General features: G+C 39.1%; 1 protein-coding gene across 1 annotated transcript in view; it reads left to right on the top strand.

Annotated features, from left to right (window-relative positions):
• Nucleotides 1–17,325, top strand: part of LOC126203612 (lysosome membrane protein 2-like) — a 438,898-nt gene that overhangs the window by 378,787 nt on the left and 42,786 nt on the right. The window contains exons 5-7 of the mRNA XM_049937979.1: nt 2,488–2,685; nt 10,562–10,810; nt 16,763–16,904. Of these exons, the coding sequence (XP_049793936.1) occupies nt 2,488–2,685; nt 10,562–10,810; nt 16,763–16,904 (589 nt within the window). The remainder of the gene's footprint in view (nt 1–2,487; nt 2,686–10,561; nt 10,811–16,762; nt 16,905–17,325) is intronic.

The following is a 17,325-nucleotide window of genomic DNA, read 5'->3' as shown; positions in this document are numbered from 1 at the left end:
ATCACATATAAGCCATTTGAAGAGGGAGGAGAAGAGGCATGGGTCAATCACTGTGATTCACAGCATAAGCAGCAGTGTGCAGGGTGGCACAATCTTCTTTACCTACCACAAAAAATTTTTAAAAACCAAGCTTCTGCAGTAAGGTTGATGTTTTGGGTTGTGAAAGATTCAATATTAATCCATTATACTGACTTAAAGTGAGTGGTGATGGCTACTTTGGGTGGTGAAACCCTAAGTGAAAACAGAGAGGAGGAGGAGGATGCTTTCAAAATGTATGATTTTGTTTTGAGATAACACATTTAACCAGAAAAACAATCAATGTACTCAAAATCTTGGGTCTGAGTTGCTGGAGCACTCACATTACAGCTATGGCCTAGACTGAAGGGGGTCTTCATATGTTTGCTCAGATGGAAGAACACCCACATGAATCAAAGTTTTCAGCAGATGACAAGGTTGTGAAGGCAGTGAAAAAGTATTTCTGCATAAAGCCACAAAGGTACTTCCAGGATTGAATCAGGATGCTTACTGAGAGACTCAGATGGAAGAACACCCACATGAATCAAAGTTTTCAGCAGATGACAAGGTTGTGAAGGCAGTGAAAAAGTATTTCTGCATAAAGCCACAAAGGTACTTCCAGGATTGAATCAGGATGCTTACTGAGAGACTGAGTGCACAGAAGCTGTGAGTAGAGAAATGATACTGATTGCATTGTTTATCAATAAAAAGTTTCATTTATTCATTTTGACTTTTCCTCAAATGTGAACCTTCTGTACGATCAAAGAAATCCATTAATACACCATCCTATCATGTCTGGTTTGAACAAGACCCCATAATGTAAAGGCATTTTTAAGCCTCTCTCCCTCCTCACTGGTTACTTGACCATGGTGTTATTGAGCACATCTGAGTCACTGCTGAGGGAGATTTTCAGATCCCAGTCCCAATTCTGACCATTCTCCATCAGCCGTGAGTGGCAGTAATGCAGCTGTGTATGAGATTGACTGCAAAAGCCTTTTGGTATTTCATGAAGTTCATTTTACAGTGAGTCAAAACTGTTATTGTCAAATGGAGTGGTATATACAACTGGGTATATGTGTCTAAATCCACTACTAACCTTTTTGAGAGTACTTTATTTTGAAATCCACTACTAACCTTTTTGAGAGTATTTTATTTTGCTTATGTTTTACTGCAGCTTACTTCAAAAAAAGCATAAAATCTTGGATCCTAGAATGGACTGATGCTCATAAACATATTCTGTGTCTCCTTGTATCATGTTGTACACTGTTTTCCTAAAACAGTTCAACCAAATGTTTAAGATGTTTGTCAAGATAAGCTGTAGATGGCTAACTAGTTTTTCTGCTATCATTACAATGACTAGAGTGTCAGTTAGTCACAACTGAAATTCACAGACACATACAAATACCTGGTGTAACACTTTATAAGGATATTACCTGGAACATTCGCATAGGCTCCATCAAAGTTAACGTAGGTGGCAGACTGGTTTATTGGTAGAATACTGGGAAACACAATCAATCTCAAAGGAGAGTGCTTACAAACTTTTCATGCTATCCATCTTATAATAGTGCTCTAGTGTCTGGAGTCCCTACCAAATAAAATAACTGGAAAGGCAGCATAAATGGTCACAGGTTTGGTTGATCAGAGGAATAATATTACAAAAGATACCGAAGAAACTTGAACTGGTACATACTTGAAGATAGATGCAAACTAACCCAAGAAAGCCTACTTAAAAAGTTCCAAGAACCAGCATTAAATGATGAGTACAGGAATATATTGCAACCTCAGTTACACTCCGAAGGAATGTGAGGACAAGATTAGATACAATTCAGAGTGCGTAACATCAGGTGGGCCAACAGTGAATTGCCAATGCAGCACAGGCAGAGACATTTATACAGCTACACCTCCCATGCTCCATATGAGAATGGAAGGGGAAGAAGCCCTAATAACTGGTAGAATGGAAAGTACCTTCTGCCATTCATCTCTCAGTGGTTTGCAAAGTACAGATGTACATGTAGATAGCCTTTTTGTCCTTAATAAACTAACAGGAAGAAGGACATTTTTGTCAGTTAATTGAAATTGCAGTGGTCATTAAAATACTGGCTGATACAAAGGTGTGGAGCCACCCTTCTAAAGCAAAAACTATCTCTTGTGTTGGGTAACACTTGCCTTACAGGCAGTGTCTTTTCCATTCAGTGTCAAAATGAGGAAGAAAAGAACCAGGCGTGTTAACTCTTACAATCCCACCTAGGGTAAGAATACTAGCATAATGGGTGCAAAATTAAAATTTTCCACATAAACACTGTGTTTTTCTTACAGAAATTGTTTCCTGAGATAGTCTTTTCTGTTGTTAATGTTTTTAGTTTCCAGAGAGTTTAATCATTATAGTCTGTTAGATGTATCAGTTAAAGTTCACATCATGCAGTTTCATGGCAGCAGTAACTAGCAGCTGATAGAGAGGTGTTACTCTTTCAGAGTGCCATATCGATGCTGCGGAAAAGTAGCTACTGGACACAGTTTGGGGTGAAGGCAGTGATGGCCAAATCTCCATTCCTGCACTTGGATGTGGAAGAGTTCTTGTGGGGCTACCAGGAGGCCCTCATGACACTCTCCAGTATCTTCTCCATGTTTGGACTGAGCCCCTCAGATATGCGCCTTGGCTTCCTGGAGGCTGTAAGTATTCATGCACTTTTCACTGGAAGATGGCTCAAACTAACTCTAGTTAGTTGCATGATCTATAGACCATATTTCACATGCAGGCGTGCGTGTGCGCGTGCGCGTGCGCACGTGCCCCCCCCCCCCCCCCCCCCCACACACACACACAAACCATTTGTAGGGTTTTAATTTACTAGTTGTTACTGTTCAAGAATTCCTTGTTATGGCAAACCAACTTTAATCTACATTCACAAAACCTTCTGCTGTCTGGCGTATTATTTGTCAGATTAGCTTGAGCTTATGGTGGAGTACTGCTCTCTTTTTCTGGACATAAGCTTGATTCAGTATGAAAGTGCAAATCATTTTTCCTTTGGGTAGAGTACTGGTGAATAACTCTTTTACTCTTGCACTGGAATAGACTGTTGACAGCAAATTAAATGTAACTCTGGCTGCTGCTGTTAATATTCTCTGTTGGATAAACAGGTGCAAGATTTATGTCTGTGAACTCCACATATAGTTCTAATTTCTTTCTTTTCTGCAATCAATGTTTTACCTAAGTGTGGAGTTACTCTAAAATATTATCCTGCAGAATGTCTGTGAATGGAAATATGAAAAATATGGTAACTTACTGATTTTTATGCTTCCAAAGTTGATGATAATTATTCTTACGACAAAAGTTTTTGAAATGAAACAATTCAGCAGGTCTGCTATGTACTTTCCCAGTTTAAGTTCCAATCAGTGTGCACAGCCAAGAATACAGAACCTTCTAACCTGTTCATTATTTCTTGATGGTAAATTGTTTCATAATATATTGGGTATTTTTGACAGTACAAAACTGGATAAACAGTTTTCAAAACTTAGTCAGTTTACCCCTGCAAAACCAATTAACTAGTGACATCATTTACTATTTCCCTTGTCAATGCTTCTTTGAACAGACTGATTGTAATACTTGTATCTTCTGCAAACAGGACTACTCTTGCCTCCTGCTTCATATAAAGTAGTACATCATTAACATAGCACAAGAAAAGAGATTGACCCACAAGGGAACCTTGTGGAATGCCCATTGTGATTTCTCCCCATGAAAATGATACAGTCTCTCTCTCTCTCTCTCTCTCTCTCTCTCTCTCTCTCTCTCTCTCTTTCTCTTTCCTCCTACAACCTAGTGCAACATTTTGCATATAGTTGCTTAAATAGAAAATTACCAGGCATTTGTTGAACCACAAATGCCATAACATTTAGTTTTTCTAATTGAATATTATGATTTAAACAACCAAATGCATTTTATAAGTCACAGAAGATCCCAATGGTTGATAGTTCATCATTTAAAAATTTTATTTTGTACTCAGTAAAGGTATAAATAGCTTCTGTCTAGCAGCCCTTTTGAAAACCAAATATTGTGATTATATATTCTATTATTAAGAAGGCAGTGACATCACACTCTCAAAAAGTTTGGAGAATGATGTAAGAAGCAAGACTGTGCAATTGTTGCTGACAGTTATTCTAGTACTGAATTTTTTATTTTTTATTATTTTTTTCCATAACTGCTTTAAAAATTGTTACAAACTTATTAAGAAAATGGTTGATTTTTAGAGCTGGCAAATAGGTTTGTTCCAAACTTCAGTCAATTATTTTCATGTTTTCCTAAAAATGTGCCATACTCTTTGTCACTAATCACACTCATTGTTTTTGCTGAGTGTTTTTTGGACTGTAAATGTAGTTATGTAGTGTGACTGTGCATTATGATTTTATATTCTTTTTGTCACAGGGTAAGCATTTGTGTGTTTTAGTTCTGTTTGTTTTATGAAAACACTAATCACTGTATTATCATCTAAAGCTACCAGAGTGGGGAAATTTATAACTGACACTAGAACACACATGACCAATAATGTCTCCAATTCACTTTACCTGCCAGATAAGTATAAGAAATTTACATAAAAATCATCACAAACTATAATTGTTTCTTTGTATCTGACAGACAGCACAATAAACAAACAATATTTTTCATGAAAATTTCCTAAGTACGTATCAGCAACCTGCACACTGTAACAGTAACTCAGGTTTTCCCAAACAGTGTTCAGCAGAACAAGTACTCTGCAAAAAATATTAATAACATGGAAATTTTTTGACATTTTGGCGATCCTAATTATTTTTTAAAATTAATTGTGATTTCTGTGTTATTAGTTAAGATTTAAAATTGAAATTGAAGCAAGCTAATCTGTAGTTATTACCTCATCCTCTTCCCTTAAGCTCAACATTAACCTTTTCTTTTAGTGTCTGACACACCCACTTGGGAAGCAAGCTTGATACTGCCTGTTGAGTATAAGAGGCTATCTATACATTTTAAGATTCACTTATACCACGTGTTCACTGTTATTAAGGATAATATTTTTTGTAAATTGCACTTGCACTACTGTTCTAACTGTGTAATCATACTTTTTGATCATAGGATGGCCTATGATTGTCCCTTGTACCAACACTCGTAGACAGTTGGCAAAATAAATAAATTACAATTGTAGACACAAGCATATACTTTCCCAGTACCTTACTGGTCAGTTCCAGTGGCAATATATCAAGAAAATGTACATGGGCATTCGTGTATTAAAAAATTTCACAACCATATTAAATGTCCTGTAGGTAATGTGTTACCAATGAAGACAAAATTTAAAATAAAAATAAAAATAAATAAAATACAAAAATTAAAAAAAAACTTCCATTGGTCAAATCCTCCTATTGTATTGAAAAATATCAATACAAAACCTCTTAAAATAGGTGTGCAAGTTACAGTTCTTTACAATTACCATCAGAACTTTAATTTCGTAATGTTAGATCATTTCAGTGTCCCTTTTATGTATTTCCACATTCCGGCAATCCCTCTCTGTGGGATCCATGAAATAAAAATACTGAAATTTATTGAAAGCGTAATTAAATCTTGCAGGATAGTCATATATATCACACAAACAAATAATGTATGAAGATTTTATTTTGTAATAATTATAAAGCAAATAAGTAGCAAGAGGAGAGGAAACTTGCAGAAAATAGTTAAGTCTTAGGAACTTTAATGGGGGAGTTCAGATGAGGATGTATGGGGGTCAAGTTAGGTGCAAAGACTTAGCTACAGTTGTGTTGTTTCAATAAATAATAAGAGTAACCTTATTTACAAAAATGTGAAAGATATGTAAATTTTCTAAATTTATAAGGCAGGTTATTCCACAGCTGGTTGCTTGCCACATGTATGGTACTGGTGTAAGCACTATTGATGTGAGTACTGTGGGGTGGAAGAATGACAGTAAAAGGTAGTGAATTTGTTTTATTGACTTTTTTTGGTAATACTAAGTTTAATGGCAGATATATGCAATCTTAATCACTGATGGGATAACCAAACCATCTAAATCCACCCTTCCAGTAGTACACAACTTCTTTGAAGTAAGGTTAAAGTGGTGTTAGACACATATTTTGGGTGATCACATGCAGAAATTGTGCATGACCATAGAGGAGATGATTTTTGTGCAATTGTCATAAGAGAATAGTATAGTGCCATAAGCGTATTCTTTGTAATGCATCCTCCGTAAGGCTTTGTTTTTTCATAACATATGAAGCGAAGAATGAATAACATGAATGGTAATGTGAATTTTCAGTGCAAGTAAAATGTTTGTCCATTAACACTCATATATCTCCAACTGAGGAAGAGAATCATATTTCTGTATGACTTTAAAATGGTCTTTCAAGTGATCTTTCAAAGAGATTTGCAAGACTACCAACTGATGAGTGTTAGAACTAAAAAGTCAACTTGAGATTTCCTGTAGTTATTCTTAAGCATTACTTTATTTCCTCAGAAATAAATGGCTTGCAGATTTTTGTTAAAGGGAAGTTACCTTTACACACACACACACACACACACACACACACACACACACACACACACACACACATTCCACGTAGGAAAAATATATCTAAAAACAAAGATGATGTGACTTACCAAATGAAAGTGCTGGCAGGTCGACAGACACACAAACAAACACAAACATACACACAGAATTCAAGCTTTCGCAACAAACTGTTGCCTCATCAGGAAAGAGGGAAGGAGAGGGAAAGACGAAAGGATGTGGGTTTTAAGGGAGAGGGTAAGGAGTCATTCCAATCCCGGGAGCGGAAAGACTTACCTTAGGGGGAAAAAAGGACGGGTATACACTCGCACACACACACATATCCATCCACACATATACAGACACAAGCAGACATATTTCCACACCGGCTATTCAGAGCATCCTCCTACAGGCCAACCGCAAATTAGAACAGCATGCCACCCTTCACCTCAAAAAACTATCCAATCTCCTGGTTTCCCACCTCCGGAAAGGCAACTCACTCACCCTTCACAACCTTTCCAGCAAACCTCAACCACCTCTCATTGCACACAAACCCAGTCTCTCCCATCTACTCAATCTCCCACTTCCAGCTCCACTCCCTCCAAAACCTCAAAATTCCAATCAACACAATCTGGTACCACAACACCCTAATTCAGTAGTTAACCTTTCCTCTAAACCTCTCTCCCAATCCGAAACCTCTGTCCTATCCAAAGGCCTCACCTTCAGCCCCACTCCCAGATTCAACCAAACAGCCCTCGTCAAAGATTTACTGTCCTACACTCGTACTCTCTGCTGGAAGTATCACTTTGCCACGAAGAAAAATGATCCTAATCCTACCCCTAATGATCCAACTCCCCAAGACACTATCCAAATTGAACCCTGCCTGGAACAGTTCCATCCTCCGTCACAGCGGGACCCACCTCCTCTTCCTCAAAATCACTCTCTCCAAACCTTCCAGGAATTTCTGACTTCCAGCCTTGCCTCTCAATCCTTCTTAAAAAACCTTAATCCTACTCCCAACATCACCACTGCTGAAGCCCAGGCTATCCGTGATCTGAAGGCTGACCGGTCCATCATCATTCTTCCGGCGGACAAGGGTTCCACGACCGTGGTACTTGATCGTCGGGAGTATGTGGCTGAGGGACTGCGTCAGCTTTCAGACAACACCACATACAAAGTTTGCCAAGGTAATCCCATTCCTGATGTCCAGGCGGAGCTACAAGGAATCCTCAGAACCTTAGGCCCCCTACAAAACCTTTCACCTGACTCCATCAACCTCCTGACCCCACCGACACCCCGCACCCCTACCTTCTACCTTCTTCCTAAAATTCACAAACCCAATCATCCCGGCCGCCCCATTGTAGCTGGTTACCAAGCCCCCACAGAACGTATCTCTGCCTACGTAGATCAACACCTTCAACCCATTACATGCAGTCTCCCATCCTTCATCAAAGACACCAACCACTTTCTCGAACGCCTGGAATCCTTACCCAATCCATTACCTCCAGAAACCATCCTTGTAACCATTGATGCCACTTCCTTATACACAAATGTCCCGCACGTCCAGGGCCTCGCTGCGATGGAGCACTTCCTTTCACGCCGGTCACCTGCCACCCTACCTAAAACCTCTTTCCTCATTACCTTAGCCAGCTTCATCCTGACCCACAACAACTTCACTTTTGAAGACCAGACATACCAACAATTAAAGGGAACAGCCATGGGTACCAGGATGGCCCCTTCGTACGCCAACCTATTCGTAGGTCGCTTAGAGGAAGCCTTCTTGGTTACCCAGGCCTGCCAACCCAAAATTTGGTACAGATTTATTGATGACATCTTCATGATCTGGACTCACAGTGAAGAAGAACTCCAGAATTTCCTCTCCAACCTCAACTCCTTTGGTTCCATCAGATTCACCTGGTCCTACTCCAAATCCCATGCCACTTTCCTTGATGTTGACCTCCACCTGTCCAATGGCCAGCTTCACACGTTCGTCCACATCAAACCCACCAACAAGCAACAGTACCTCCATTACGACAGCTGCCACCCATTCCACATCAAACGGTCCCTTCCCTACAGCCTAGGTCTTCGTGGCAAATGAATCTGCTCCAGTCCGGAATCCCTGAAGCATTACACCAACAACCTGACAACAGCTTTTGCATCCCGCAATTACCCTCCCGACCTGGTACAGAAGCAAATAACCAGAGCCACTTCCTCATCCTCTCATACCCAGAACCTCCCCCAGAAGAACCACAAAAGTGCCCCACTTGTGACAGGATATTTTCCGGGACTGGATCAGATTCAGAATGTGGCTCTCCAGCAGGGATAAGACTTCCTCAAATCCTGCCCTGAAATGAGATCCATCCTTCATGAAATCCTCCCCACTCCACCAAGAGTGTCTTTCTGCCGTCCACCTAACCTTTGTAACCTGTTAGTTCATCCCTATGAAATCCCCAAACCACCTTCCCTACCCTCTGGCTCCTACCCTTGTAACCGCCCCCGGTGTAAAACCTGTCCCATGCACCCTCCCACCACCACCTACTCCAGTCCTGTAACCCGGAAGGTGTACACGATCAAAGGCAGAGCCACGTGTGAAAGCACCCACGTGATCTACCAACTGACCTGCCTACACTGTGACGCATTCTATGTGGGAATGACCAGCAACAAACTGTCCATTCGCATGAATGGACACAGGCAGACAGTGTTTGTTGGTAATGAGGATCACCCTGTGGCTAAACATGCCTTGGTGCACGGCCAGCACATCTTGGCACAGTGTTACACCGTCCGGGCTATCTGGATACTTCCCACTAACACCAACCTATCTGAACTCCGGAGATGGGAACTTGCTCTTCAATATATCCTCTCTTCCCGTTATCCACCAGGCCTCAATCTCCACTAATTTCAAGTTGCCGCCACTCATACCTCACCTGTCATTCAACATCTTTGCCTCTGCACTTCTGCCTCGACTGACATCTCTGCCAGAAATATGTCTGCTCGTGTCTGTATATGTGTGGATGGATATGTGTGTGTGTGCGAGTGTATACCCGTCCTTTTTTCCCCCTAAGGTAAGTCTTTCCGCTCCCGGGATTGGAATGACTCCTTACCCTCTCTCTTAAAACCTACATCCTTTCGTCTTTCCCTCTCCTTCCCTCTTTCCTGATGAGGCAACAGTTTGTTGCGAAAGCTTGCATTCTGTGTGTATGTTTGTGTTTGTTTGTGTGTCTGTCGACCTGCCAGCACTTTCATTTGGTAAGTCACATCATCTTTGTTTACATATACCTGTTAGTGTGTGTGTGTGTCTATATATATATATATATATATATATATATATATATATATATATATATATATATATATATATATATATATATATATATAAACCTAGCTACAACAGTGTCACTTCATTTCCACGTGGAATGTTTCCCTCTGTTATATATATATATATATATATTATGACTTACCAAATGAAAGTGCTGGGCCGGCCGAAGTGGCCGTGCGGTTTAAGGCGCTGCAGTCTGGAACCGCAGGACCACTACGGTCGCAGGTTCGAATCCTGCCTCGGGCATGGATGTTTGTGATGTCCTTAGGTTAGTTAGGTTTAACTAGTTCTAAGTTCTAGGGGACTAATGACCTCAGCAGTTGAGTCCCATAGTGCTCAGAGCCATTTTTTTGAAAGTGCTGGCAGGTCGACAGACACACAAACAAACACAAACATACACACAAAATTCTAGCTTTCGCAACCAACGGTTGCTTCATCAGGAAAGAGGGAAGATATATTTTTCCTGCGTGGAATGTTTCCCTCTGTATTCCATTCATCCAACATTGCTAAGTCCCATAGTGATAGTATTTAACCATTAGTATTTGGAGAATGGTCCTTCCTGGCCTTATTCAATGTTCTATAATTGCAAGCATTATCTGTGTGTTCCCTGCAGCAGGTGATGGTTCTGACAACATTATCACTTTTGGGCTTCCCTACTTTTGATCATTCACTTTATCATTACAGATGTAACTGAAACTTGCCATTTTGTCTTCAGCGCAGCGGCATTGGACGTTCAATGATAGAGGCAGAGACAGGAGCCCGTGACATGAAACAGCTGGGTGTAATAGTGTCTGTTGATGGCAAACCACGACTGGGTGCTTGGGGTGACACAGAGTGCTCCCGTGTAGATGGCACTGACGGTTCCATGTTCCCACCACACCTTGTTGAGCAGCGTGCGCCACTCTACCTGTTCAACAAGGAGCTCTGCCGTCGGCTGCCCCTTGAGTTTGAAAAGGATCTCATGGTAAGTTTTGTCTTTTGGTACTCCACTACACTTGGTGACTGCTCAGTTGATTCCAAGCTAGTGCCTGATGGAAAAAAGTAGAAACCACAACAAAAATGTTGTCACACATGGTTGTTCAGGGCTTGTCAATGGTCCTAAATGACATCAAGACTAAGCTACAACAGTGTCACTTCACTTCATTTGTAACTGTATAGAAAAGTTTATATTATGAAAGATGTAAAGGAAAGCCACAGCTAGGCAGCATGTTCAGCTTGTAAGGATTTATTAACAAAATAACTGAACGACAAAAGGAACATGAACTCTCTCACGTAATGAGTTGTGACACAGCCAGAGCAAAAATCCACAGTGATCCAGGAATGGTTATTTTGTATTTATTTCAGTTTTAGATCACAAGATTTCACTTTAGGTTACTAATTTTGGTCTATGATAACCATCTTCAGATCTACAAATTAATGAGACAAAGGCACTGTGCTGTGCAAAGTGCATCAACCTTAAAAGCAGGGTGATTATAAATCAGTTTATGAATTAATTTCACATTCATATACCTGAATACAAACAGTTTTTTGATCAGTTGGGGCAACATACCTAAATGTGGTGCAGTAAAATTATTTCAAGCCAAAAATCCAAACAAGGTTCATCATTTTTATGCAAATTTCAAAGTGCCACAAAATGTATCTGGTTTATTACTTTGACTGTACCACTTTTACAAATGGTAGCTCGATGTGATAGAAAAATTGTTTTTAGGCAGTAATGTGAATGTGTTTTGGTGCATGGCTGTCATTCTGGAATACATTATTAATTGGATTGTTCTTCATGTTTTCTTTTTCTTGTCCATCTTATCTTGTAAGGCTCTCCTTGGACTCATACTTGGACAGCACTTCCATTGTTGTTAAGGAAATATACATCACATTTTTAAATTATCATCAAGAGTTCAATTTGAATTAATAACTCAGATATACATAATCAGACAAATTACAACAAAGTCTTCTGACAGTACTCAAGATGATTACAGAATGAATCCTAAGAGATTTCGTTTGCTTCTCTTAGCTTATCTGCTTCTAAGTAGGCCAGCAATCACTGGTACTTCTGTTCTCATGTCCAAGAAGATATCTCTCGTGAAGCTGCTTGATTGCAATCCCTTGTCACAGTAGCATGATGTCCCTCAAAATGACTCACCACATGCAAATAACAACCACCACCACCCCTCACATTATCTGCAGTTTTACCTATTACATCTTACCTTATAGTTTTCATTCATGAGTATAATTTGGCTGTAAGAAGAGTTAGGGATGAATGTCACTTCACTGGAGTGGTATCACTGCAGCCTTGTTGACATGTAAATTAATTTGTTAGTGCCCTACTTGTGAGTTTGATCCACTTTGTACATTAAAATGCCTCTAACGTACTGTTTGTAGATCCAAATTCTTAACCTGATGCAAAATTTTGTGATCTTTAACTGGAATAAATACGAAAAAATCTCTCTCTTAGCAACGAATGAGCTACCAACACACAAGAGTTGTGCACCATGGGTTGTTTCTCATGGTTTCATATTACAGTTAGTTTTTTCTTAATACATGTGAATAACCTTCAGTCAGCTGTACCAGATGACTCTAAAGCTCTTTTGTTAGTGGATGATACTTTCATAATTATTACAGATTGACTAACATGGAAAGAAGCAACTTCCAGTTTGCAGTGAATAGACTGGCTTCATTCCAGTAAAGCACAGTCCATTCAGCTTTTTAAACATATTGATACTCAGGACTTTAATAGTGACTCAGTTACTGATGTACTAGACATGAGGTCTGTTGCACCTGGAAAGTGTGGCTGTTGAGGTCTCATGCAATGCACATATTCATGACCTGCTGTAGAAACCTAATGTAATATGGGCTCATATTTTGCAGCAAAATGTTTACTTCAAGCCCAACAGTGAACCATTCAGGTGGTACGTGGTAATAATTCACAAATGTTGTGTAAACCTCTACACAATGAGCTGCAAGCTCAGCATTTATAACTGTTCAGAAAGTATGGAGTACTCAGAAATATACAGGATGAACCACAACTCCACTGACACCCTTTCACAGGAGGCAATGTGGATCAAAACAAGAAAAAACTGTCCATAAAATATGGGCTCTAAATTCCATATCTTAAGACCTCTTAGCACTTTTTCATCTTAGCTACAGTGCAACACATCTCTTTGACTGAAAAAGTGTTCATAGCTCTTAAGACTTGCATTTTAGAGCCCATGTTCAGTGGAACCTTTCTGTCCATATCACCACAACCGTAAGTTTTTCAGCAGAGTTGTGGTTCACACTGTTGTGACTCAACTTGAAGTTATTACACACACTGCATATTTTAACAGGTTTCCACGAGTTGAAAAAGGTTATTAACAAATCGCATGATTACAAACCCAGACTGAAAGTGTTCCTTCTGGGAAACAACTTCTGCTTTCGCAGGAATACTATAGGTACACTCACAGGTTTATATGGCTATAATTCACTAAAATGAATCAGATATTATACAGCATTGTTCGTACATTACTTCTTTACACTCTTTTCATTGTCTTATCATAACTGAATATCAGTAAAGTTTATTGAAAAGTTTTAACAGCAGCCAATATGAAGACAAATGTAAGACGTAAATAAACTATAGATACAATGGTTTTGACTGTGTAGAGGATATAAAAAAGAAACAGTTTTTTACATGATGTCACAGATGCACTATTCTCTGCTAGGGTTTTACATCCTGTATAGGCTTGTTTATGTAATTCAGACATTTTGACATGAGTTTTGATGATTTTTCTCGCATTGTGCCAGATGAATGACAGGCTAATTCCTCTAAGGCCGTAGATAACTATTTATGCTATCCTTGTTCATTATTAAGATATGGACAATTCTAATGATGTGTCTTGCCTGGCACACCAGTGGGTTAACAATGAGGACTGACATGTATATCAGCCTGGAGATGGTTCTCAGGAAGTTTCCTACAGCTGACTAGGTGAATACCAGGCTAGTAATGTCTTGCATCTGTTAAACAATTCAGACATGTTGAAAACAGTAACACACTTTCATGTGGGATAGCACTAGACACAGGCATATGGGGTACATAATTATATTTTGGGGAGGAAGGAGTGGCAACAGGTAGGGCATCCTGCCACCCTCTACCAATAACACTGTCAAACAAAGAAACACTGAGCATGTGAAGACAAAGGATGTGGTCAGAAGAAGGAGAAGGAGGAGGAGGAAGAAGAAGAAGAAGAAGAAGAAGAAGACAGCATGAATTCTAATGGTGTATGTCTTTTCTAGATTTGGTTTTATTGTTATTTTCATTCTGAAAGTTCGTAGTTCAATGTCATACCATCCAGATTTTTAAAAACAATTTCTTGTAATTTTATGCCAAATTCTGAGACCAATTGAACAGAAATAAAATTAGTAAATCAACCCAGCCTAAAATATGCAAATGACTTCCTTCCTTTGATCAGATGTCTTGGAGAGTTAGAATAACTGTGCAATAGCTGGACAGCATAGTTTGCACAAAACATGTATTTGCAGTAGCCAAAACTAAGGCAATATTGAAGGAAAGTGGTAGACATACAAAGCATCACAATTGGGAAGACACAATAGTAGTAGTGGAAAAAATTGTTAGTTATTAGTGTAAAATTAAGTAGACAGATAACATACGAAATGAAAGATACTAAGAAAAGAACATGTAAGCAAAGAAATGAGAGTCTTTACCATAAGGAGAGACAGGTAATAAGGACATCTATTACATCTTACAAAATACTTAACTTTTTACTCAAAGATGGAATAGAAAAGCTGCACTGGTGAAAAACTGTATGATCAGACAAACATTAAACTACATCAGAATGAAAATGTCCATACAGAAATTTATTAAATTCAGAAAAATACATGTGGTCTGCCTAGAACTTAGCTTCAGAAGGCATCTCTCCCAGGAGTACCAATGGACACACACACAAAGATAAGAAGACTGCTCTCTTAGCTTTTGAAACCATAGATACATTTTCACAGTAGAGAAGTAGTAGTACTGAACATGTAAGAGAAGTGTGCCGAGTCACTCAGAAACCAGGCCTTTCAGACAAGATGGATTCATTTTAACCTGTGCTCTGAGTTATCTTCCTTTCCCCTTGTCTCTTAACCCCCCAACATTTTTTTTTCTATCATGAAGAAGGAACCTGTCTTTCTGAAAGATCAGAGCACAGACTATACAGGGTGCATAAAAAGGAATCATCATATTTTTTAAAAAATCATAACCATTATGTTATTTGAAATATGTACTAGAACAACATATGGTTGGAAAGAGCAAACTCTCAAGTTTTACATGGTTCCTGCTAGTAGCAGCAGTGTGCGTCCATTTCAGTTCTAGTAAAAATGGTGTTGGGACAACAGAAAGCATTTCATGCTCTACGTTTTGTGTGGAGCATATCAGTAATAACTTTTCAACTTGACTTTCATACTAGGTATCTTGTGGATCCTCCTACAGCACAGAGCATTAGACGATGACACGAACAATTCCAAGAAACAGGATGTTTGTGTAAAGGCAAATCTCCAGGCTGTCCATGAGTACCTAGACACAGACTTCGAAAGCATCCACCATAGTTTCACAAGGAGTCCATAGAAATCCATGCAACGTGCTGCTACACAGCTCAACAAGCCCCCGATGTCCATTTGGCATGTGTTGTGTTGCCATTTGCACATATAATTGTACAAAATTCAGCTACTGCAAGCTCTTCGTGAACATGGCAAACAATGTGTGGGATTCTGAATTTCATTCTTGGCAAGATGGGGATGCCAGTTTCCTTCCACACTTAGTGTTTAGTGACAAGGCAACATTCCATTTAAATGGAAAAGTGAACTATCTTAATGTGAGAATATGAGGTATGGAACAACCACATGAAGTTGCAAAACATGAGAGGGATTCTCCAAAATTTAATGTGTCTTATGCAGTTTCATGCGAAAAAGTGTATGGTCTATTTTTCTTTCCCAAGGACATGATTGCAGGAAGCATATATCTCGATATGTTTGAGAACTTAGAGACTGATTTGAATGACTTCATTTACCAACAGGATGGGGCCACACTGGCATCTGGGAGTGGAAGAATTTTTAAATTGAAGGATTACTGAATAATGGGTCGGTTGCACTGGACCAAATGATGCAGCCTTATATTATTGGCCTCCAAGGTCACTGGACTTGACTGTATGTGATTATTTCTTGTGGGGGTTTATAAAAGACTCTGTTTATGTGCCTATTTTAACAACAATGAATGAACAGAGACATCACATAACAGCAGCTGTGGAAGCAGTAACTCAAGACATGTTTACTGCAGTGTGGGAACAACTTGAATACCACGTTGACAAATGCCATGCGTCTCAAGGAGGCATATTGAACCCCTATGAAAAGGTACAAAAAAATCTTTTTCAGTTTCCCTTTCATCCAAAAGCAAAATTCATTGTATGTTTATTAGTTTCAGAAAGAAAGATGTGACAAATCGGATGATTCTTTCTGATACACCCTGCATTTGTGTATGTAATGGTAATATCAGTGGGTGCATTCTCCAGCTTAAGTTCTGACCAGTCCGTGTGCCTGTCTGTAAATAATAAAATGTGTAAGTCCTTTTATTGTAACAAAACTGTGCCTAGACAGTTGCTCATTCACTCATTCATTCATTGTCCATTACAGTCGTAACAACAAGCTCTCCCATTGTTGGAACATTTTGTAATTAGTTTGGGTATTTGAGGAATGAAAACATACAGTTTTCCATAACTGACAGGTGCTTTCTTTATATAAAGTGTTTACTCTCTCTCCACTGCTAGTCTGTACAACTATGTGATATTGCTCCTTTACATCAGGCAGTTACATGGATGTTGCAGTTAGGTATATACAAAGAGAGAATCTGTTACAGCTCAATAACTCTATTTAAAGTCCACAAAATTTCCAGGTGAACGATATTCCTGCAAGACGGTACAGGCCTCCACGAAATGTGTTTGCAAGGGGTGACGTCAATCCTGAAAATGCTTGCTTCTGCCAGAGTGATGAGTGTCCACCTGGAGGAGTCTTCAATGCTTCACCGTGTGCCTTTGGTAAGAATAGGAAAGTAACCTACAAATAATGGATTTTATATGCCATTTATTGTCATTGTCATCTTCAATAAATTCAGTTGCTGTCAATTAAAAAATATTATATTCCAATGGAGATTATTTAAGCTTTGAAACTTGTCAATGTACAGGTGGGTATCAAATGTTTATGTACTTTAATATACCACCAATATGAAGTAATAACAACGTCTTGTGTACTAGCTGTTCTCTGTAACTGCAGTAGTGGAACCTCATCTGCTGTATATTAGGTGACATGTTAGATATTTGACCTTGAAACTGGTCAAATACAAATGAACTGTGATAGAAAGTCCCTCTGATTTTAAAATATAACCTATTATTGGAAGCAGGCCAGAGGCAGCAGAAACATCAACTGTGTTACGAATCAGTAATATGAAGACTAGCTGTG

The sequence above is a fragment of the Schistocerca nitens genome, chromosome 9 (genome assembly GCF_023898315.1).
Source record: "Schistocerca nitens isolate TAMUIC-IGC-003100 chromosome 9, iqSchNite1.1, whole genome shotgun sequence".
Lineage (NCBI taxonomy): Eukaryota > Metazoa > Arthropoda > Insecta > Orthoptera > Acrididae > Schistocerca > Schistocerca nitens.
This window is presented reverse-complemented; position numbering and strand designations above follow the sequence as displayed.